The sequence below is a fragment of the Alexandromys fortis genome, unplaced genomic scaffold (assembly GCF_014885135.2).
Source record: "Alexandromys fortis isolate MF-2015 unplaced genomic scaffold, M_Fortis_MF-2015_v1.1 scaffold_1, whole genome shotgun sequence".
In the NCBI taxonomy this organism is placed as follows: Eukaryota; Metazoa; Chordata; class Mammalia; order Rodentia; family Cricetidae; genus Alexandromys; species Alexandromys fortis.
In genome coordinates, this window is record NW_026067927.1 from 3,519,923 (window position 1) to 3,540,539 (window position 20,617).

The window sequence follows — 20,617 nt, forward strand, 5'->3', positions numbered from 1 at the left end:
GTCCCCAGCTCCTGCGGGATCAGGCTGGGCCCTGCCCCTTCCAGCTCCCATCAGTTCCTGCCCAGTTTCTCCTGAGAACAGTCTCCATGTGACATGTCAGCCTCCTGTCCCTCTGGTCCAATCTCAGTTCTATCTCTACCAGTGTGGGGACCAAGAACATGTGTGAATGGATAAAAGTGCGGCTCCCACCTTGTTGCAAGCCTCCTTCTTGGTTCTCGGTTGCCTGGAGGGTCTCTATTTTGTGCACACCTCCCCCAAAGGGCTGGAGGGAAACCAGATCTCTCACAAGGTAGATTAGGGTCCTCATTCACTGTGGCCACTGAGATGTACTGCGTGTCATGAGAGACAGCACCCATACTCTAAGTGCTCCAAGCATCAGAGGAACCCCCCCCCTACTCCACCTGGGCAGGCAGAAGGGGCATGCTACAGACTGAGGTACAAACCAGAGCTGGAAGAATCTGAAGTCTGTGTAGCAGGAAGGCCTCACACTTCAAAGTCTCAGAGGAAGTCACAGGAAAAGGCTTAGCTTGAACAGGTGTGGTGTCTTGGTGGTCCCACCAGGTCAGGGTTAGACAAGGACCATAACTCTGTCCCTTGCTCCTCTCTTGTCCACAGCCTGCTGACCAACACCGTGGTACTCACATTTGCCCAGGAGCCAAGGGAGCAAGAGGGGAGCTGCAAGACGTAAGGACCCAGCATCCCTACATTCCTCTCTGGGATGGGGCTGTGCTCTCCCTGAACCAGGGCGACCTCGACAAGAACTCACAAAGTAGGGCTGGAGATGCATCTCAGATTGTAGTGTTTGTCTAATACTGCACGAGACCCTGGACTCAGTTCCCAGGGCTGTAGAAATGACCCACGGTGGTGCCTAAGACACACGAGACCCTGTCTCAGAAGTGAAAGGGAATTCACCAAGGGTCAGGCCTTCAGCAGCCGTAGCTAGAGACAAGGCGCTGATGAGGAAGGAGCAGACTCCTGGGAACCCAGTGATGTAGGATCTGGGTAGTATGCCAGGCCAGGCTGCGATAGTTAGACAATTATTCACGGGAAACTTGGTGGTTTAGCCTAAATATGGAGAGTAGCCTGGCCCGGAGCTCTGATTTGGCCAGAACTCCTGTCTTCCTTTGGCACAGGACCATTCAAAGAGATGCCTGTCTTCCTCCTTCGAGTGATTTCCAGGACATGGCTAGGGGCTTAGCTCTGTGTCATGTGTGACTCCCCACAAGCTATAGCACAGAGTCTGAGTCTGGAAGGCTGGTAGGAGCAAAGTGCCATCTCTTACCATCTCCGAGGATGATAATGACAATGATATTAATGGTGACAGCAACCAGGGTGAATTGGGCATTTCCTTATGTGTGTGGCTAGTGTTAGACAGAGAGAACTCATTCATGCCAAATGAGGTCAGTCCCAGGTCACACACCAGGCTAAAGTCCCACCGACCCTGGTTGAGGGCAGAGAGTCAAAGCTGGACAGTGAGTTTGGCAAGACACTCAGTCTGGCCTTGCTGTGTGTCCTTCAGGGAGGCACCACTTACCAGCTTTGCATTTTCTTTGACCTCGGAGATGTCCGGGAGCTCTCGAAGAATCAGGTACAGTAATAATTCTCCTACCTTGTCCCCAAGCCTCAAGCCTGCCTCACAGGGCTTGCTGTGTCAAGGAGTTCCTGTCCCCTGCATATCCCACCCCTCAGCCACCTCCCACTGCCTAGGCAGTCCAACCCCATAGCTTCCTAACCCTGGGTTGGGGAGACTGAACAAAGAAAAGAGGAGCCATGAACTTCCAACCACCAATTCTGGGCATCAGCCTGAGCTCCTCAGCCCTGCATGTTCCTACCAATACCATCTTCCTTTTGCTTCTCTGTATGTCTGTCTGCCTGCCTGTCTGTCTGTCTGCCTGCCTGCCTGTCTGTCTGCCTGCCTGTCTGTCTGTCTGCCTGCCTGTCTGTCTGTCTGCCTGCCTGTCTGCCTGCCTGCCTGTCTGCCTGCCTGCCTGTCTGTTTGTCTGTCTGTCTGCCCACCTTTCTGCCTGCCTGTCTCAATCAGAGGTGGTTTCTTTCTCTACAGCACTTATTCTTATTTCTCATTTGACTTTCTGCTTTTTGTCTCTGTCACTGTTTCTCTTTATCTGTGCCCCTCTGTCTCTCAGTGTCTCTGCCTATGAGTGTCTCTATCTCTGCTGCTATCTCTACTTGTCTATCTCTATATTTATTGTCTTTATGGCTATCTCCACTTATTTCTATCCCTTTCCCTCTCAGCCCCAGACGCTGTTTCAGGCTGCTGTGTGTCAGCACACTCCACGTCACAAACCACAACCCCTACCTGTGGGCTTCTCTGCCTGGCTCTGGGGCTGTGGGCAGCTTTCCCCTGTCTAATGTCTAGTGGTCACTGCAGAACTGTGGTCTGGCCCCTTGCAGGCTGACACAATGTGGCTTCCTGGCCAAGCACACAGAGAGGCTCTGCGAGGCGCTGAGAGCCAACTGCGAGCTCCACCACTTGGATCACCTTGAGTGAGTATCTGCATCCAGGGGGGCTAGGTGGGGACAGTACAGGCTGCTCGGTGATAGAACATAGATGTCCTGTTCTGTTTCGAAGCATTAGGTCCTTAGTCTTCTTTCTCCACTGACGTTAGAGACCTCAGGGAGTGGGGGAGTGACTTTCCTTCCAAGTATACATCCCACACCGGTACCCTTTGCAGCCATCCCAGAAGACCACACATTTTGGAAAGAATACTGGGGAGAGGGATGTGGCCCATGTGTGATGTGCAAAGATTTAACCTAGTGCTTAGATTGGAGTTCCTGGTCCCAGAAGCAGCTGGGTGACGACACTGATCTGAAAGCAGAACTCACTCCATGGTCCACTAACCTCTTTTTCTTTTCCAGCCTATCAAACAACTCTCTGGGGGATGAAGGGGTGGCCCTACTAGCCCAGCTGCTCCCAGGACTAGGTCCCCTGCAGTCCTTGAAGTAAGCCGCTAACTACCCCCCAGGCCTCTGTGGGAGGGTTTGTTCTATGTCCAGTGACGATGTAACCCCGTAGTGCATATGAAGCCCCTTCCTCCAGCACCACACAGGCAGATGCTCAACAAGGGCCTGACTGGGGCTCTGCTCACCCTGGCTGGACTGGGCAGAGCTCTGCCCTAGCTTCTGCTTCAGGTCTTCTCCAAGCAGACCCTGTGTCTCTCCGTGGGCTCCCACGGTGCCTGGGCTGTGCAGATGCATGCAGTACGAGGGGATCATGGGAAGCATGATGGACGCATGAGGACATTAAGCGATAAACTGACAGCAGTCATTCTAGTCCCTGGTTACAGAAAGAGGGCCGCTTGATGCAACTCCACCTAGGTGGACAGGGAGGATTCATGCTGGAGAAGACACCACACAGTGTGTCTAGAGAAGTCCAAGTATTCTGTTGACCTGATAGAGAGGTGGGAGGCACTCGGGGTGGGAGGAAGACCTTGGTGAACAAGATCCCCCACACTCTGCCTGCACTCAGCCACATTCCTGAGCTCTCAAAGGCCTCAGGTGTTCTCAGCTCTTGGTACCCTCCTGTTCCCAAGCTTCCCTGGACAGAAATAAGAGAATCTCGTGAATGAAGCTGAAGGCCCTGGGTTCTGGCTGTCTGTGCTGCCTGTGCTCTGTATGGCCTTGGGAAGTCACGGCAGAAGCTGAAGCTTCTGGGTGCCTCAGTAAATGCATGAGAATCGGGTGGAGCCAGGCTGTAGTGGCACACGCCTTTAATCCCAGCACTTAGGAGGCAGAGACAGGTGGATACCTGTGAGTTCGAGGCCAGCCTGATCTGCAGCGTGAGTTCCAGGACAGGCTCCAAAGCTGCACAGAGAAACCCTGTCTCTGAAAACAAAAACAAAACAAACAAACAAAAAAGAATTGGGTGTGGTCTCCACTTGTGGCTGTAATGAAGGAGCACTATGGCCCAGGGCCTTTCTTGCTACAATACTGTGTTACCAGGAGACTGGCTGATCCTGGGGGTGCTTACAGGCAGGAAAGGGGCCTTTCTTTTGCAGACAATGGCATGCAGATTGTTGCAGGTATTCTTCACAAAGTGACAAGGTACCTGTGAGGAAGACCCTGGGTCCCAGCAGGACCTTACATGGCAAATGAAAACCCCATGATAGGTGGACAGAGACTATGAGAGAAGAGAAATCTTTGTTCTTGCTTCAGGATGGCAGTCCCCTCCCCTGCTTTTAACCCTGAACCCCACCCCTCCTTTATCTCTGGGTTCCAGTCTTAGCTCTGTCACCGACACAGCTTGTCCCTGGAGCAAGTTCCTACCTGTCTAGATCATCTCAGCTGTGTGGTGCAGTTGGAGGGTTACCCGCTGGTCATCAGGGTCTGCCATCTGCTAGCAAAGACGCTCCCATCCCGGGACCTAAGCTCTGATGTACAGAGAGCATGTCTGAGTCCTTGGTGGTTTCACCATTGTCTCCTGTGCGATCTCTAGCCTTAACAGGAACGGTGTGTCCCTGGATGCTGTGTTTGGCTTGATCGCATGCATGTCTTCCGGGCAGTGGGTGTTCCACCTAGATGTCAGGTGAGCGGCTGCCCTGTCCCCTCCCGTCTCCCTCCCATCATCAGTTCCTGCTGAGGCCATTTTACACGTCACCCTGCGTCATCCTCGGGGTCTTAGGTGCAGTGAGCTTGCGCTAGGAGTTCGTGGAATGAATGAATGAATGAATGAATGAATGAGAGGGAGATTTCTCCACGTTCTCCTTGGAACAAAAGTCTTTCAACTCTCCCTTACTCTCCAGATTGTCCTAGATATTCCCAAGCAAGCTGGGAGCTGGCTGGTGGCCTTTGGGGCTCAGGGACTAGCCTAGCTGTGGCATCTCCACTACGACACTAGAAGGGAAGGCAACAGCCACCTAAGCCTCTGAATCCCTCCATGTAGAAATCCTGTCGTCTTAGGAGCACTTTGCCCCATTCTTCCCTCCCCGAGAACCCTAAGAATAAAGGTGTGGTGGCAGGTGGGCAAAGCCAAGAAGCTTGGTGCGAGTTCTTGGACAGAACCCAGAAGCCATCCTCCTCTCCCAGTTCACCACAAGAGGGCGCTGAAATAACGGGCCACAAGTCCTGCAAGGGTCTTAGATAATCATAGCTGTCGTTTGTTCCATTGTTATTATATTCCCTGGGTGGCGGGCCACTCCAGGTCCCTAAGCCCTTCAGGGAAGGGGACCCTTCGGCTATTCCCAACCCACTGCTTCCTTTTCACTTCCAGCCTTGAGAATGACCACGTCCTCCTTCGAGGAGCTGGAACAAGCAGGTGAGGAGGGGAGATCTGGGCGATCTGGCTTGCCTGTGGCTCTGATTCCCGCTTTCTGTGGATGCCCCATCTTTATCCATGCCCAGGAATTGAATCCCGGGTCTGGTGTGGTCTATGGGACAGCTGCACTGTCTAATCTGCAAGGCCCTGAGAAGCCTGGCTAGCTCTTTAAAATAAACCAATTTAGCACTTCACAGGTGCTCCCAGCTGCTCCCTAGTGGCAACAGGCGTCAAGGCCTTGAGCCCTGGAAGCTGTCCTCAGAGACAGGTGGGGAGTAGGGAAGGGCCAGCTGGACAGTGACCTCACCACGGCTAATGTGCCAGGCAATCTGAAGCCAGGCTAGGTCTAGGTTAGATGTTCTTGGTTCCCCAAATAAGAGCAGAAGAATTGAGAAACAGGGAGGCCGATGTATGGTCCTGTCAAGTGAATGGTCAGGGGAAGCTCTCTATTCTGTCTCCGCTTACCTGCTTAGGGGTTGACCTGGATAGGTGTGACCTGCTGATTTTCCTCGTTCTAGCTTCCCTTTCTTGAGTCTCAGTTTCCCCACCTAAGTACTAAGGGACCTGACTGGGGTCAAATCCTCAGGTTCCCATCCAGGTGTTCTGCCTCCAGGTGTGAAAGTCCTGAGGGTGTGGGAGCCCCACAGGTGTCACTCAAGCTATCCTTTTGCTATGCTTTCCCCCCTCCAAGGGATGCACTAGCTGGCAGATGTGGACAAGAGCCCCCAGCTGGAGCCCCGTTACTGGCAGGCAGTCAGCGCTGCACCTCCAGGAGCTTCAGGTACTGTATTCCACTTTTGTTCAGGGGTTAGGGAATGAGCAGAGCCAGGGGTCAGGGCTTCGAATTAAAGTAGAGGGAAGAGGCGTGGTACAGAGGCCAGCGCTGGGGGCTGCGGGGCCCCTCTGGGTCACCTCGGTGGAGCCAAGGCCTGACGTTCTTTTTAGAGAAGCTGTCATATCTGGGAAACACACTGGAAACCCAGCTGTCGCCTGCCCTGGCTTGCCATCTGCTTTTGAGACTTCCTTTTCTAGAGAGAGGTTTACTTCATACCCCAGAAAAGTCTGGCCTGGGTAACTCCGAACTGTGCCACGGGGGGCTATAAAACCCTGCGGAGCCCTGGCATTCTCCTCCAAGAGATGCCTAAGCTGGCATCAACAGAGCTACTCACAGAAAAGTTGCCATGCTCCGGGCGGGAGAGACAAGGAGCGAAAGCCAGGGTGAAGGCATGTTTGGAAGCACGGCAGTGTAGCTGAGAGCATAGCAGGAGAAGCTGGGCAGGGCATTTGTTTTATACTTAAGGAGAATAGGGAGCCCCTGAAGGTTTGCAGCAGTGGAGAGGCCCCTTTAGATGGGCAGTGTTGAAAAACGAGACATGGACTGGAGAAATGAATCAACGGTTCAAAGTGTGTGCTGTTCTTACAGAGGGCCTGGATTCAGTTCCCAGTGCCCCTGTGGCAGCTCACAACCATCTATAATTGCAGTTCTAGGGAATCTGACACCCTCTTCCATGGGCCTCTAAGAGCACCAGGCATGCACATGGTGCGTGTACATGCGTGCGGGCAAAACACATTCTAACAAATTAAAAAGATGAGGCACTTGGGGGGTGGTGGAGGGCTGTGAGATGAAGTATGGAAGCCAGAGGGCACTAAGCGAGTGGTCCAAGCGAGTGAAGATGGCATCTGGGGTCAGGGAGGGCAGTGGGTGGAAAGGCCTTGCACCACATGGGGCAGTTTTAATGTAGCAGTCATAAAGGTGGGCACCAGAAGGGGCTATAGGAGAGCTTGGGGAGGGGAGTGTGCCCTGCAGGGCATAAGAGAGGAGCCTGAGGCCTGCAGTTCAGTATCTGTTGGAAGAAGGACAACAGGGGACCCGTGTCTACTCTGATCCTCTACCCTGTCTCCTGTCCCTTCTCAGCCTTCAGGGGTGTCAACTGGAACCTCGGAGTCTTGCCTGCCTCTGTACTGCTCTGGAGAAGTGCCCAGGGCCTCTGGAAGTCAAGTAAGTGACAAGACACATCCCTGAGGACACAGTGTAGGTGACATGCAGAAACCTGGGAGAGGGCTTGTAGGGGAGACTTGATGACTCTCCCCTGGCCTTCTTCCACCAGACCCATCAGCCCCACTCCAGGAGTTACGAGACCCGCTGGTAGGAGGTCAGTCATCTCCCAGGAACCCTAGCCTCAAGTACTGAGATGCATGGGGTCCTGTACCAGAGCCCCACACAGGTCTCTCCCTCATCCTGCCTCTAGGGCTAAATCATCACCTTTGAACCCTTTGTCCCTGAACTACCTCACCCACTTCAGAACAACCAGTTTCTGTGAGCAGAGACCAAGCCCATGACAAGGAGTTGCTCAGTCACTGGAAGCTGGCTAGGTTTTGAGTCCCTGGGCCTCAGTTTCTGCTTCTGTGGAACAGACAGTGATCCCTTTATTTGGGAGTCAGTGTTGTGATTCTTATATAAAAATAGCCTTTAAAAGACTCCAGGCTGGAGCCCCCTCAAGCCTACCCTTCCCTTCCACTGAACCATGGTGCTGTTTGTCACAGCCCTGTCCACTTCTTGCTCACTGTATGTCCCCTTTTTACTTTCTGATTGCTTAGTTTTTATCCAAGATGCTCAGGACTGGAAGTGTTTGAGATTTTGGAATTTTCTTTAGGGTTTGGAATGTTTGCATATGCAGAATGAGATACCTTGGCAAAGGGAATCAGATCTAAACACAAAGTTCATTTGTTTCGGGTAAGCCCTATGCCGTAACCAGAAAGTCATATCCAGTGTCTACAGTGAGCCTGTGCTTGGGGGCTGGGACCTGTCAGGACTGGAATTTTCCACTTGCAGTGTGATGTCAGTGCTCAAACTATGTCAGATTTTGGGTCTTTCGGATTAGTGCCCCTCCGCCGCCGTTTGCAGTCTTAGACCAGGTGCAGCCTACAGCCTCACCTGGCTCACACCTGCTTTCCTAGTTTGCGGCAGTCTCATGCTCTGACTTCTGGCTCCACCGCAGATTGGTATCAGCCTTTGGACAGGGTAATCCATGCGGCCCCCAGTGTGTGTTTCCCATGCACTTCTCCATAGTGAACACACCCAGAAGGAGAGGTTTGCATTGTTTGGCAGGATGAGATCTGGCCATGCGCAATCTCCCTGCATTTAGACGGTGTGGCTTTCCCTGAGGGTCACGTCGTGAGTCATTAAAAACATTTTATTTCATTTTGCTCATGTGTTGTTTGCGGAGGGGTGATAATGTATGTCCATGCTTCAGCATGCGTGTGGAGGTCAGAGGAGGCATTTCTGGAGTCGGTTCCCAGGAATTGATTTCAGGTTGTCAGGCTTGACAGCAAGTGCCTTTACCCTCCGAGCCATCTCACAAGTCCTCGATTCACTTTTTAAAAGCTTATTAGATTTATTTTGTGAGCATATGTGGGTGTGCATGTCATGAAACTTGTATGGAAGTCGGAGGAACTCACAGTTATGGGTTCTTGCTTCCCACCGTGTAGATCCCAGGGAACCATCTCAAATCACACTGGCCCTCAGTTCAGCTTTGAAAAACTCCTTTAGAACACTTTTAGACAATGTTTCAAAAAAGTTGCGGAGGAGTGCAGAGAGTTGGCATCTCTTGTTACATAGTGTGTTTGTCGCCGTGGAGAAACACCTGTGACAGGCAGCTGTTGACTCAAGCTTTAGCGCTCTTTCCATGGAGACAGATCTCTGCATTCTGGATAGCCGGGAAGCGTTTCTTCTCAGCCTCCCGTCTTCCCGGAAGTTTGTGGTTCTTTCTTTGTTTTCCACATCCTCCTTGGTTTTGAGGGCCCCAGGCGGGTATTTTGTAAGCTGTCTCTGGTTGAGTTTGGCTGTTTTTCCCCAGGTTAAACTAGGGTCTAGACTTGGGGGCAGCATCCCCCAGCCTAACTACCCCACGGTATTTCTTTAGGGCATGCTGTCAGGTTGACACTGACATTGACCACAGGGCAAAGGCTGTGTCTGCCATGCTTCCTCACTGTCAGGTTACTTTGTCGTTTAAACAGCTCTTTTGTCTTAGCATAAAGTAGAGAAAATAAAGGACCTTAGGCAATCCCCTCTCCCCCAGGAATGATGAACTCATAACACACCCCACCCCCCTCCGTATACTATAGCACACAGCTAAGCACAGTGGCACCTGCCGGCAATCCCAACACTCAAGACAGGCAGGAGTATCAGGAGTGTAAGGCCAGACTGGACCACACAGCTGGCTCCAGACCAGTTGGGATTACACAGAGACACCCTGTCCCAGAACAAAACAACAAAAATTCCCGTGCACACACATGTATGCATACGTATATGAACACATACATACATGCTCAATGATTTTGAAGTAGTTGCCAGATAGTTTATACTTTTTGTGGGGGCATTGAGATGGGGTTTCTCTGTAGCTTTGGAGCCTGTCCCGGGACTAGCTCTTGTAGACCAGGCTGGTCTCGAACTCACAGAGATCTGCCTACCTCTGCCTCCCGAGTGCTGGGATTAAAGGCGCACACCGCCACTGCCTGGCTTGACGCTTTATACTTTTATTTGTAAATATTTTGGTATGAAAAGCTATACATATTCTTTTATATTTATTTATTTGCTTACTTAAGTTTTTTTTTTTTTTAAAGACAAAGTCTTCCTGTGTCGCTCTGGCTGGCCTGGAACTCACTTTGTAGACCAGGATGGCCTTGAAATCACTCTCAAGTGCTAGGATTAAAGGCGTGCCCCACCATGCTCTGTACTCTCATTTTTAATGTAACCACAAAAATATTATCAAACCTCAAATATTAACAATAATGTCCTGCAATCATCAACCACATCATCCAGTATTCAGTGGCCCTGCCTGGGGTGTTTTTGCAGAGTGCTTGCATTTCCATGCCTTTGCACCTAGGCTGCCTACAGCAGGATGCTGCAAACCCACCTAGATTTGTGCAGACAGGCTATACCAGGCATTCCTGTGGTGTCACAGCAATGCTTCCCAAAGCACTTCAGCATTGTATACCTGTTATGCACCCACTGAATACCAGGCCATGGGTTACACAGGGCTTGGAGCTGCAGGTCCTGCTCATGCTTTATAAGAAAGACAGGCAGAATGGGGGTTCAGAGAATAAGTAATATCTCAGGGTCCCTGCGCCCAGCATCACTGGCTGTCCTGGGACTCCCTTAGAGATCAGGAAAGGTGGTCAGTTGCCCTGCTGCAGGCCTACTTCCTTCTCTACCTACTGGTGGACCCGTGATAAATCGGAAGGGGTCATGTGTCTATTGCTTTAAAAGTGTGTAGAGACCCAGAGACCATGGTGCTGTGGACTAGGGATGTGGGGAAGCCCCTCACGGGAAGGTGCTGTGCAAAGGCCTCCCTCAGTGAAGGCCCCACTCAGACACTGCCCCAGATCCAGGCTAGATGGGGGCAGAAAGAGCGAGTCTGAGCCTGAAGCTTAGCTCCATTAGCTTAGCTCCATTAGAGGTACTCAGCTTCAGACCGCAAGCTACTCCTGCCCCTCCGCTCCTCACCCACACCAATGCTGTCCTACCCTCTCCTCCCAACCAACTAATGAAAACAGCAGGACTGGGGCCAGTGGCCTTCAGTACAATGGGCAAGGGATGGAGGAGGAAGTGCAAGGATGGATAAAGGGGGGGGGGGTGAAGGCAGGAGGGAAAAACAGCCTAAGGGGCTCTGGGGACAGCAAGTGACTCCTAGTGGAGGGCAATGGGATTCTCCAGATATTCAGGGCACACAGTGGCCCAAGGGTAGGTGCTTGTGTCTCCTGTGTGTGCTGGTTCTGTGACTTTATCTGTACCTGCCGTGCGGTGATTGGTGGGTTCGGATGAGTCATAGGAACCCACATCTCTCCAGTGGGACGACAGCTCCCAGTCCCACCTGCTTCCTCCCTGCTGGGGTGGAGGTAGCTGATGACCCTCTACTCACAATTCTGCCAGCCTGTGGAGTTTGTAGAGAGAGTCTCCTAGACCAGGAGTCCCTTGGAAACCCAAGATATCCAACAGCTTGTGAAAGACACAGAATAAAGCAACTTCATTTGCTCCGTCCAGTGCTTCCAAGATGTGTCTGACCTAACCCAGTCTTGAGAGGGGATCCTGTCAGCAGCACATCTCGTCTCATCTCCTGAGGGCTCTGGCTGTAAAGCTATGCTGCCCACTTTCTAGACGGTTCCCCCACCTCATTCAAATCCTTTGCTTCACAGCTTGTCCTGCAAGACCCTGTGTGATGAGAGCCTGAAGACCCTGCTGCAGTGTCTGCCCCAGCTGCCCCAGCTCAGCCTGCTGCAGTAAGTCCAGGCGTCCAGTCCTTCTGCCGGGCTGACTGTGTCCCCAGGCTCCGTGGGGCAGGGTTGTCCTTATTCCCTCCTCCTCTCCATTCTCCCATCCCTCACATCTGAGACTCAGGTCACTCAGCATCACCCTGATTGTCTTTTGTGGGGTTCATATCCCAGGTCTTGCTCTGGGTTTGCGCTCAAATAGACCATGTGCTCAGAAGCTCATGAAGGATGGGAGGAGTGTGGCCAAGAGTCGGTCACATGTCTGTTGCCTATGGGAAGGTCACCTACCCCTACGAAGGGCCTAAGCAGATGTAGGCCATGTATATGTCACATGCCATGTTTCTAAAGGTCACCCCTCTAACTCTGTCAAAGGGGAGGAATTTAAGCAGCATTCGTCAAAGTATTTAAAACTCTGTTTTCTAATTTCAGTGCAGACTGGTTAGAATTTAAAAAGGATTTACTTTAAATATGCTTCTAGAAGAGGGGGCTGGGGAGAAACATCCACAGCTGAGATGGGAAAAAAAAATACAACAGGAAATTAAATCATAGCATTAATAGCGGCAGCAAGGGCACCGAGGCTGAGCTCTGGACGTGTCCGAGACTGCTTACATTGCCTCTGGACCTGTGCTTCTCTTCTGAGCCTGTGGGTAGTGGGGAGGGGGGTGTGCAGATGTCAGATGGCCAGAGACGGGATGGTCAGATACACCGCATCTGTGTGATGATTTGCATCTGTCTCTGGGTCCTTGTTTGGCCTTTTACTCACCGTTGCTGCTGTTGACCAGGCACCGTCTGGGGTGCTATGGGCACAGGAATGAAATCAAATGACCAGGACTTTGCCTTCTTGGTGTTTGCCTCATAGTACAGTGAGCCAAGCAAGGAGCACAGAGACAGCGAATGATACAGCCAGGTGGCGTCAGGCAGGACCCAAGCCCTTGGGAAGGCTGAGGCAGGAGGATCTCAAGTTCTGGATTAACTTGGCTACAGAGTGAAATCCACAGGAGAGAGAGACAGAGAGAGAGAGAGAGAGAGAGAGAGAGAGAGAGAGAGAGACAGAGAGAGAGACAGAGAGACAGAGACAGAGAGACAGAGACAGAGAGACAGAGAGAGAGAGAAGCCTAAACCAAACAATCAATATGTGACTATAACCAATAACAAGATACAAGATAGTCTTCTCTAGTAGTAAGTGTCTGGAGAGGGGATGCAGATGATCCCTGGCAATGGTAGTTGTCTCAGGGATTCTATTGCTGTAAAGAGACACCATGATCATGGCCACTCTTATAAGGAAAACATTTAATTGGGGTGTCTTCCTTACAATTCAAGGTTTAATCCATTTTCACCATGATGGGGAGTATGGCAGTGTGCAGGCAGTAGTCGCTGAGAACCCGACATCTTGCAGGCAACAGGAAGTCAACTGAGACACTAGGCAGTGTCCTGAGCATAGGAAACCTCAAAGTCTGCCCCCACAGTGACACACTTTCTCCAAGACCACGCCCCCTAACAATGCCACTCTGTATGGAGATCAGTTAGTTACAGTTCAGACTTCCACAGGAGGCATGAGCGGGAAAGCTACAGGAAGGACAGCAGGAATCTGGCTTTGTGAGCTTGTGAAGGGCAGGGAACTGCATTCCAGGAAGGGATCAGCATGTCTGCAGCCTGGAAGCACAGCTAGCTTGAGGGGTTACAGGAACAGCCTTGATCCGCAGGAGAGCAGAGTTGCTGGCTGGCAGGAAGAAGCAAGAAGATAACGGAAGGAGTTATCACGGCTGGTCACGGGACCTGGGAGCCGGGGAGAGGCTTTGGGTTCCCACTCCCACGGATTTGAAAGACAGATAAGTAGTTTGAGTTTTCCGAAGCTAAGGTAGACTGCTGACTAGAGGAAAGACTCAGGGTCAAGAGCAGCAATGGAAAGAGAGGGAGCTGTGCACCAGGCAAGATGCACCCACATCCAGGTGTTTGAGGCCCAAGTTTGCAGCTGGTGGTAATTTTGCCCCTTCGGGTATCACTAGGATGTCTGTCTCTCCTCACTTCTTGTGGCTTGTGATCTGTGTGGAAAGAATTCATCTGATCAAGCTGACTAGTGAGACCAGCCATATTGGCGTGTTCAGGCTGCAATGGAGACACTCTGCCTCAAAGAATACTGTGGAAGATAGAGATCAAGGAAGATTCGTGATAGCAACCTTAGGATGCTCATACACACACACACACACACACACACACACCTGCACCCACACACAACAACATGCCCATCCATGCACATGAACACCAGACATAGAAAAGAAGAAATAAATGTAAGGTGCTAGAGATGGCTCCATGGCTAAGAGAACTTCTTGCTCTTGCGAGTTTGATGGCTAACAACCACCTCTAACTCCAGCTCCAGAGGATCCGATGCCTTCTTCTGCACTCTTTGGGGATGCTGCCTCTTCCATACACACAGGTAACATACACCCACACAGACACACAGAGACACATAAACACAAATAGATCTTTAAAAGAAAACTTAAACCATAGCAATCGTCTTGCATGCCAGGCAAGGTGCCTACTGGAGAGAAAAGAGTACCACAATTAGTACCTTTTGCCCCATAAGGAGACTGAGACTCGGAGGCTTACTCCAGGTCACACAGTTAGCAAAGAGAACTGGAACTCAAAGCCCTGTTATATTGCCCCCACCCCACCCCTTTTACCCCCCTTGAGTCCCTGTTGTCTTTCGTATTACCTTGCTGAGCTGGCAGCCAAGATGTACTCCTCTTCCTATCCCTCTAGCGTAGCTGTTTTCTTGGTCAGTGACCCTGCTTGGCCCTTCCCGTTTCCTTTTCAGGCTGAACCACACAGTCCTATCTTCAAAGAGCCCCTTCCTGCTAGCCGACATCTTCAACCTGTGCCCACGAGTTCAGAAGGTCACTCTCAGGTGGGCACCCTAGGGCTAGTCCTGGAGGGTGAAGCCTGGTGTTTGGAGGGTGTGAGTGCTCAGAAGTACCCAAGCCGAAGTCTGGGGGCACCCTAGGGCAATGGCCAAGGGTGACTGAGTGTTTACTGTCACTACAGGTCCCTATGCGATGCTGCCCTGCACTTTGGCTCCAAGGAAGAGCAAGAGGGTATATGCTTTGGGTAAGTTCCCTGAGCCATCCTGGATGTGCTCAGAGATTAGGGACAAGCAGACCTAAATCCTAGGGCCAGAGGAGCATGCAAGATGCCTGCGGCCAAATGTGAGCTAGTTCCTCCAGCAGGGAGAATCAAAGGCCCAGTGAGGGCTGGGCTGGGCTGGGCCCAGAGACTTACAGAGAATCTGTGTCCAAATAGACTGGGTCCACAGAAAGGGCTTCATGACCTGCTCACCAATTGGGCTATCCTACCCAGTGGCACCAGGGCCCCCAGGGGCCTTGGGTGAGCTGCTTACCCTTCGACTGTTGGCTTCCTCAGATACAGCAGGGAGCTGTGGAACATGGACAAACAGAACAGCAGAACATTATTTGGCAAAGCTGCACAAGCCAATATCTAAGGCACCAAGCATATACAGTGGCGAGTGACCCTGTGCTCTTGACCCTGACAGTGCTGGAGAGCAAGAGGATAGTCTTTGAATGCAGAGGCAGCTGAATACCACTCATTCCCTGTGGGACCCTGGAGCTACCCCTCTGGGTTGTCCCCTCTTCTGGGAAATGACGGTCAATGACTAGCCAGTACCTGCTGAGTGCTACTGTGTGGTCATAGAATGGGAAGAAGGGTGTGGACTCTGAGCTCTGACTGCTGACTGCTTCAGACCCAGGGACAGAAACAGTCTTTCTGCGAAGGGTTAGATAGCAAATAATGAGGTCATGTGTGTGGTGGCACACACCTGTAATCCTAGCACTCGGGAGACTGAGGCAGGGAGATCCTGAGTTCAAGGCCACCCTGAGCTATGCAGAAAATTCATATCCTAAAAAAAAAAAAAAAAAAAAAAAAGAATTTTTTAAAAATTAAGGAAAGTAATAATGATTTTTTTCAAATTAGTAACAATGGTTTTTTTTCAGATTAGCTAGAAATTTTATAAACTCTCTGACTTAAGGGTTTGTTTTTGTTTCGTTTTGTTGTTTTTTTATTTGTTTGTTTCTAAAGATGGCTGGCTGGCCATGGCCCTTTCATGCAACTGACTATGAGATTTCACTGTAAGGCCTTTTAAAACACAGATGTCACCCTCATTCTCCCTCCTCAGTCTTTTCTTACTGAAGGGAGAGAGTCCAGTTACTGAAATGATCTGGAGGTCTTTGCGCTTGAGTTCGAGTCTCCTGACCTTGGTCTGGAGTTTCTGATTGGCAGGTTTGGTGGGGACCCAGGATTCACGTTCCAAGTTCCCAAGTGATTCTGATGTGACTGGTTAGGGACCACACTGAGAAGCACCCTTCCCAGAGGGAGTACATAGACACCAAAAGGGGCCTGCAGGGAGCTATGGGTGCCCGGTGTTCTCAAAGGGTCCCAAGCTTTGGTAAGGACACCTGGAGCTCAGAGGCTGAATGCAAGAAAAGTTGATCTAGAAGTGGTCTGAGTATCTGAACGCTTAATCTCTTTCTTGTCTCCGACTGGACCCCACAGCTTTCCGGGGTGCAGCCTCGGCCAGGAGCAGGTGGAGTCACTGTGTTGTGCACTGAGCAGCTGCAACGGTCTCATCCAGCTTGAGTAAGTTGTGAGGAGGGGGAGGGAGTGGAGCACACCTGGATGGGGCTGGGCAGGTACAAGAGTTTCCTTAAGAGCAGGCATCCTGTGTGTCCCTTTTCAGCTCTCAGGACCAGTTGTGGTGGGGGGGGAGACGCTGGCTTTCATCTTTAAGTCTTCCCAGCCTGTGTTTCCTCTCCTCCCCTACTTCCACCATGGCCAAATTAGTCTCTTCTCTCATCCCTGTACGACAAACACTTAACTGAGGTGACTTAAGGAAGGGAGGGGTTTATTTGGACTTACGGGCTATTTGGTTGATTGGCTTGGGGGTTTTTAAGACAGGGTCACAGAGTCTAACGTAGCCCAGCTTGGCCTCAAACTTTCTATGTAGCCAAGGATGATGGAGAACTTGGATCCACCTGCCACCACCTCCAGGATGCTAGGATTACAGGTGGGCACTACCCCACTTGGCCTCAGCTTCTGGTTTGAGTGAGTTACATTCCACCATGATGAAGAAGGCACAGTGGTGTGGTGGAAGCATGAGGAAGCTTCTCTCCTCAGTCAAACCTCTCTGGAAACGCCATCACAGATAGGCCCAGGGGTGCGACTCCTAGGTGATTCCTAATCCAGTCAGGTTGGCAGTGAAGATCAACCATCACATCCTGTAGCTTGGGCAGCTCTTCAGAGAAGGTGCCGGCAGCCCCTCAGCCACGTGCTGGCCCAGTACATCTAAGCCTGTAGGTAGATGTTGGGGAGCAGGGTGTCTAATAGGAGGCATAGTCTCTTGCCTAGCAGGAGGTAAAAGGGACCAAATGGCTAGGCTGAAGAAGAACCTGGAGCCAGCCAGGGTGGGGACTTATGAAGTGGCGTGCCTGTGGCTTGTGTTGAGTGCTCAAACAGCATAGCCCTCGTCCCCCAGAAAGAAGACAACAGCAGAGCACTATGGACGTTCTCCATGTTGTAAATGCCTCGTGTGTTCTCGTTACCCTCTCAGAAGCCTAGGCCCTATGATTGCCCTGTGCACAGATAGGACGCTCAGAGCCCAGAGTTCCAGAGCCTGGCCAGCATCACAGAGCTACTTACAGGCGGCGGTCCAACCGAGACTCACTGGGAAATAAAGGAGCCTTGTAAAAATAATAATAACCTACATAGTTTACACTTCTCTTGTGGCCAGATATATCATCTCAGCATTTTGGAGCTGAGGCAGGGGGATTCCAAGTTCCAAGCCAGCCTGGGCTCCGTAGCAAATTTAAGGCATCATATAGTGAGACCCTATCTCAACTTCAAAAATTTTTCAGTGAAGGTGTTGTCAAGAGGAGAACTGTGGCTGATTGAAAGCCTGTGTTTTAGGAAAGAAGAATGTTTCGTGGTAGAGGGAAACTTGCCTTGTTTTAAAGACCACGAGAGCTGGCAGTGTAGCTTAGTGGTTAGAGCAGAAGCATAAACACAGCTCTAGGCTCACACTCCAGTGTCACAGAAATCAAATGCAAGTCATTCTATTAATTGACCTCGTGACACAAGGCGATTTTTAAAATCTATCACACACACACGCTCGTTCACATACACTCCTTCATTTCACGCAATGAATATCCAGAGACCAGAAGGAAGGAGCTGTTGGATCTCTTGGAGCCGGAGTTATGGGTGGTTGGACCATCCTGTGCAGGTGCTAGAAACCAAACTCTGGTCCTCTGCAAAAGCAACAAGCACTCTTAACAGCTGGACCATCTCTCCAAAACATCTATAAAGCAATTTTTAAAGGAACAGTCTCAGAAAATTCCAAATAAGCAAGTGTCAGTGCCATAGGACTGGAGAGATGATTGCTCAATAGTTGTAAACAGCACTTGCTGCTCTTGCAGAGAACCCAGATTCTGTTACCGGAACCCACATGGTAGCTGTCACTTAGCTGGAACTGCAGTTTCAGGGCATCTGGCCCCCCTGTAGACACCAAGCACACATGTAGTAGGCATACAGACATGTAAACAAACACCCATACACATAAAATAGAAATAAAATAATCTTTTTTAGTCAGAAATATAGTCTGGAAATCAGATGTTCGGAAGACTATGGCTCCGTTTCTAAAGTTGTGACTGGGACCAGGGTTGCTATCAGGAGGGAGAAGGGAAGGTATTGAGGTAGTTTCTGGTGGTTTCTGGCGGCAGATTCCTAAACCGCAGGAGGGAATCTATGAGGTAATTACATCCTCCAACATTTGTCCCTTCCTTGGACATTCTTGTTGGGAAATTGCAGATTCTAGCTGGCCTCAGCCATGGGCAGGGGAAAACTCATCCGCTTTTTTCTAACCCCCAAAAGCTTGCTAGAGGACCCTGAGCCCTGTGAGTGTCACAGATAACAGAGGGGGTGAGGAAGACACAGTAAACACAGGTTTACTGAAGTGCCTATGAGGGGGTCAGTGGCGGTTGTAAAGCTGTCGGCGGCTATGCCCGCAGTGGGGTGATGGGCTTGGTAGCTCAGACCGGTGCTGGTGCTTCTGGTGGGGGGGGGCTGTTGGTGCTATGGTGATGATAAGGAGCAGTGGCAGCCAATTCAGTGGCCACAGGGACCATGAGGAGAAGGCGGAGCTAGAGCTTGGCTCACTAACACTGTCCCTTCCTTCTTGCAGCCTCAGGGACAACCTGCTGGGTGACGGTGGGCTCAGGTGCCTTCTGGAATGCCTGCCACAGTTACCCATCTCTGGATGGCTTGAGTAAGTAAGAGCAGCCTCGAGACAGCCAGGGGACCACCCCCCACCCCACCCCCACCCCCGCTTCATCAAGAGCATAGTGGGTCTTGAGAACACCTCAAGAGAACTTAAAAACAGAGTCAGTGATGGGAAGGAGTGACGCTTACCTGGCCCTATCTCTCACAACCTCCTCTCTTATCCCCACCGAGGGCAGATCCTGTGTCAGACACTCAAGATTAGTTAGACCTCCCCCTCCGTCATGTACCCTGCACCGAGATAGCAACATTCCATCCCTACCAAGTGCTGTGGGGCTGCAGCAGCCAGCTCCTGGTTGATCCCATTTCTGAAAACCCTCTGACGGCGGCTGTGGGACCCAAGTTTGGAAAAGGACTTGCAGCAAGGGAGAGTTTTCAGGAATCTTCCACTCTCTCACTCCATCGCCTCATACAGCCTGTTGCTAGGCAACTGAACTTGGTACTCTGGGAGTCCCTGGCCCTGCTAGGGATGGAGTTGCCTGATCAGACTCCTCAATGTCTCACACCATAGAACTGCAGGCTCACAGGCTCAGTAGGGGCAGCTCTGAGGACTCAGGGCCAGGTACCCTTCTCTCTCTCTCTCTCTCTCTCTCTCTCTCTCTCTCTCTCTCTCTCTCTCTCTCTCTTTTCCTGGAGAATGAAATGGGAGGGAGAGTCAAGGGGCAGGACCCCAGCTGAGCTGAGCTTCTCTCCTAGCCTCAGCCACAATGGCATCTCTCAGGAAGGGGTCCTGTGCCTGCTGGAGACCCTGCCTTCCTGCCCTCGTGTCTGTGAGGTCTCTGTGAGGTAAGCTGCCAACCACTGACTGATGGGAGAGTGCAAGACCCCCACATTGCAGCTTTATGTTGTGATTTTGAGTCTCCCTGATGGGTGCCACCCAGGTGTGCAGACATATTCCTTATAGGCTGTGTGGCTAAGACCTGCCCTGCTTCCTGTGCCTCAGCTTGTCTCTTCTGCACCTACTCAGTGCCCTGGGTGCCCAGAGTGCAGGCTGATGCCTCCCTGCCCTCTTTTCTCACAGTCTGGACTCTGAGCAGGACTTCCGGATACGCTTGTCCAAAGAGGAAGAAGCTGGGACAATAATGAGGTAATCCTAGTGGGGTGTTGAGCAGAAAAAAAGACAGAGATTCAGATCTGTGAGGAACCCATGCCTTCCTCACCGGTTCTCTCCTAAGATGAACTTCTGACAACCCAGGTTTGGTTTCCTAATGAACACTGATGTCTTTATTCCATCCCCAACATCACACAAACTACATTATACCATATTATACAATACACAAAGTACACACATGTACTAGATACAAAAATGCACACACCCTACACATACTATCACACATAAGACTATACACACAAAATATACACTAATACATATATGCTCTCATAAACATACAGTGCATGAGAGTACGTGTGTACACCTGCACGTACACGCACGCATGCACACACACGTACACGGCCTTTGCTCTCCATCTTCCAGCACTCCCTGCCTGATGAGGTCCTTGCCGCACTGCTCACCATGGGCCCTGAGTCTAGCATTCTTTTCTCCTGCTGTTTCTCAGAGGAAATTCTCTCAACCCTTTAAGGCCAGCTTCTATGGCAGCCCCTCCTGGAGGCACGAGCACCAGTGGCCCTGATATCAGAGTGAACCTTTTCGGGGTCCTGCAGCCCCTTTTCAGGGACAAAAGACTTAGCTTACCTGTAGGCAGTGGAGGGCAAGGCCATAACCATTGCCCAGGCTCA

General features: G+C 51.2%; 1 protein-coding gene across 2 annotated transcripts in view; it reads left to right on the top strand.

Moving 5' to 3' along the window:
* Positions 1-20,617, top strand: part of Nlrc5 (NLR family CARD domain containing 5) — a 78,376-nt gene that overhangs the window by 39,321 nt on the left and 18,438 nt on the right. Inside the window, exons 16-31 of one of the 2 annotated variants that reach the window (XM_050143981.1) lie at positions 616-684; positions 1,520-1,588; positions 2,413-2,505; positions 2,878-2,961; positions 4,454-4,543; positions 5,228-5,272; positions 5,964-6,053; positions 7,188-7,271; positions 11,468-11,551; positions 13,914-13,976; positions 14,358-14,447; positions 14,585-14,647; positions 16,106-16,189; positions 18,786-18,869; positions 19,577-19,666; positions 19,902-19,967. In XM_050143981.1, the coding sequence (XP_049999938.1) occupies positions 616-684; positions 1,520-1,588; positions 2,413-2,505; positions 2,878-2,961; positions 4,454-4,543; positions 5,228-5,272; positions 5,964-6,053; positions 7,188-7,271; positions 11,468-11,551; positions 13,914-13,976; positions 14,358-14,447; positions 14,585-14,647; positions 16,106-16,189; positions 18,786-18,869; positions 19,577-19,666; positions 19,902-19,967 (1,248 nt within the window). The remainder of the gene's footprint in view (positions 1-615; positions 685-1,519; positions 1,589-2,412; positions 2,506-2,877; positions 2,962-4,453; positions 4,544-5,227; positions 5,273-5,963; positions 6,054-7,187; positions 7,272-11,467; positions 11,552-13,913; positions 13,977-14,357; positions 14,448-14,584; positions 14,648-16,105; positions 16,190-18,785; positions 18,870-19,576; positions 19,667-19,901; positions 19,968-20,617) is intronic. The other variant, XM_050143982.1, reaches the window with a different exon arrangement.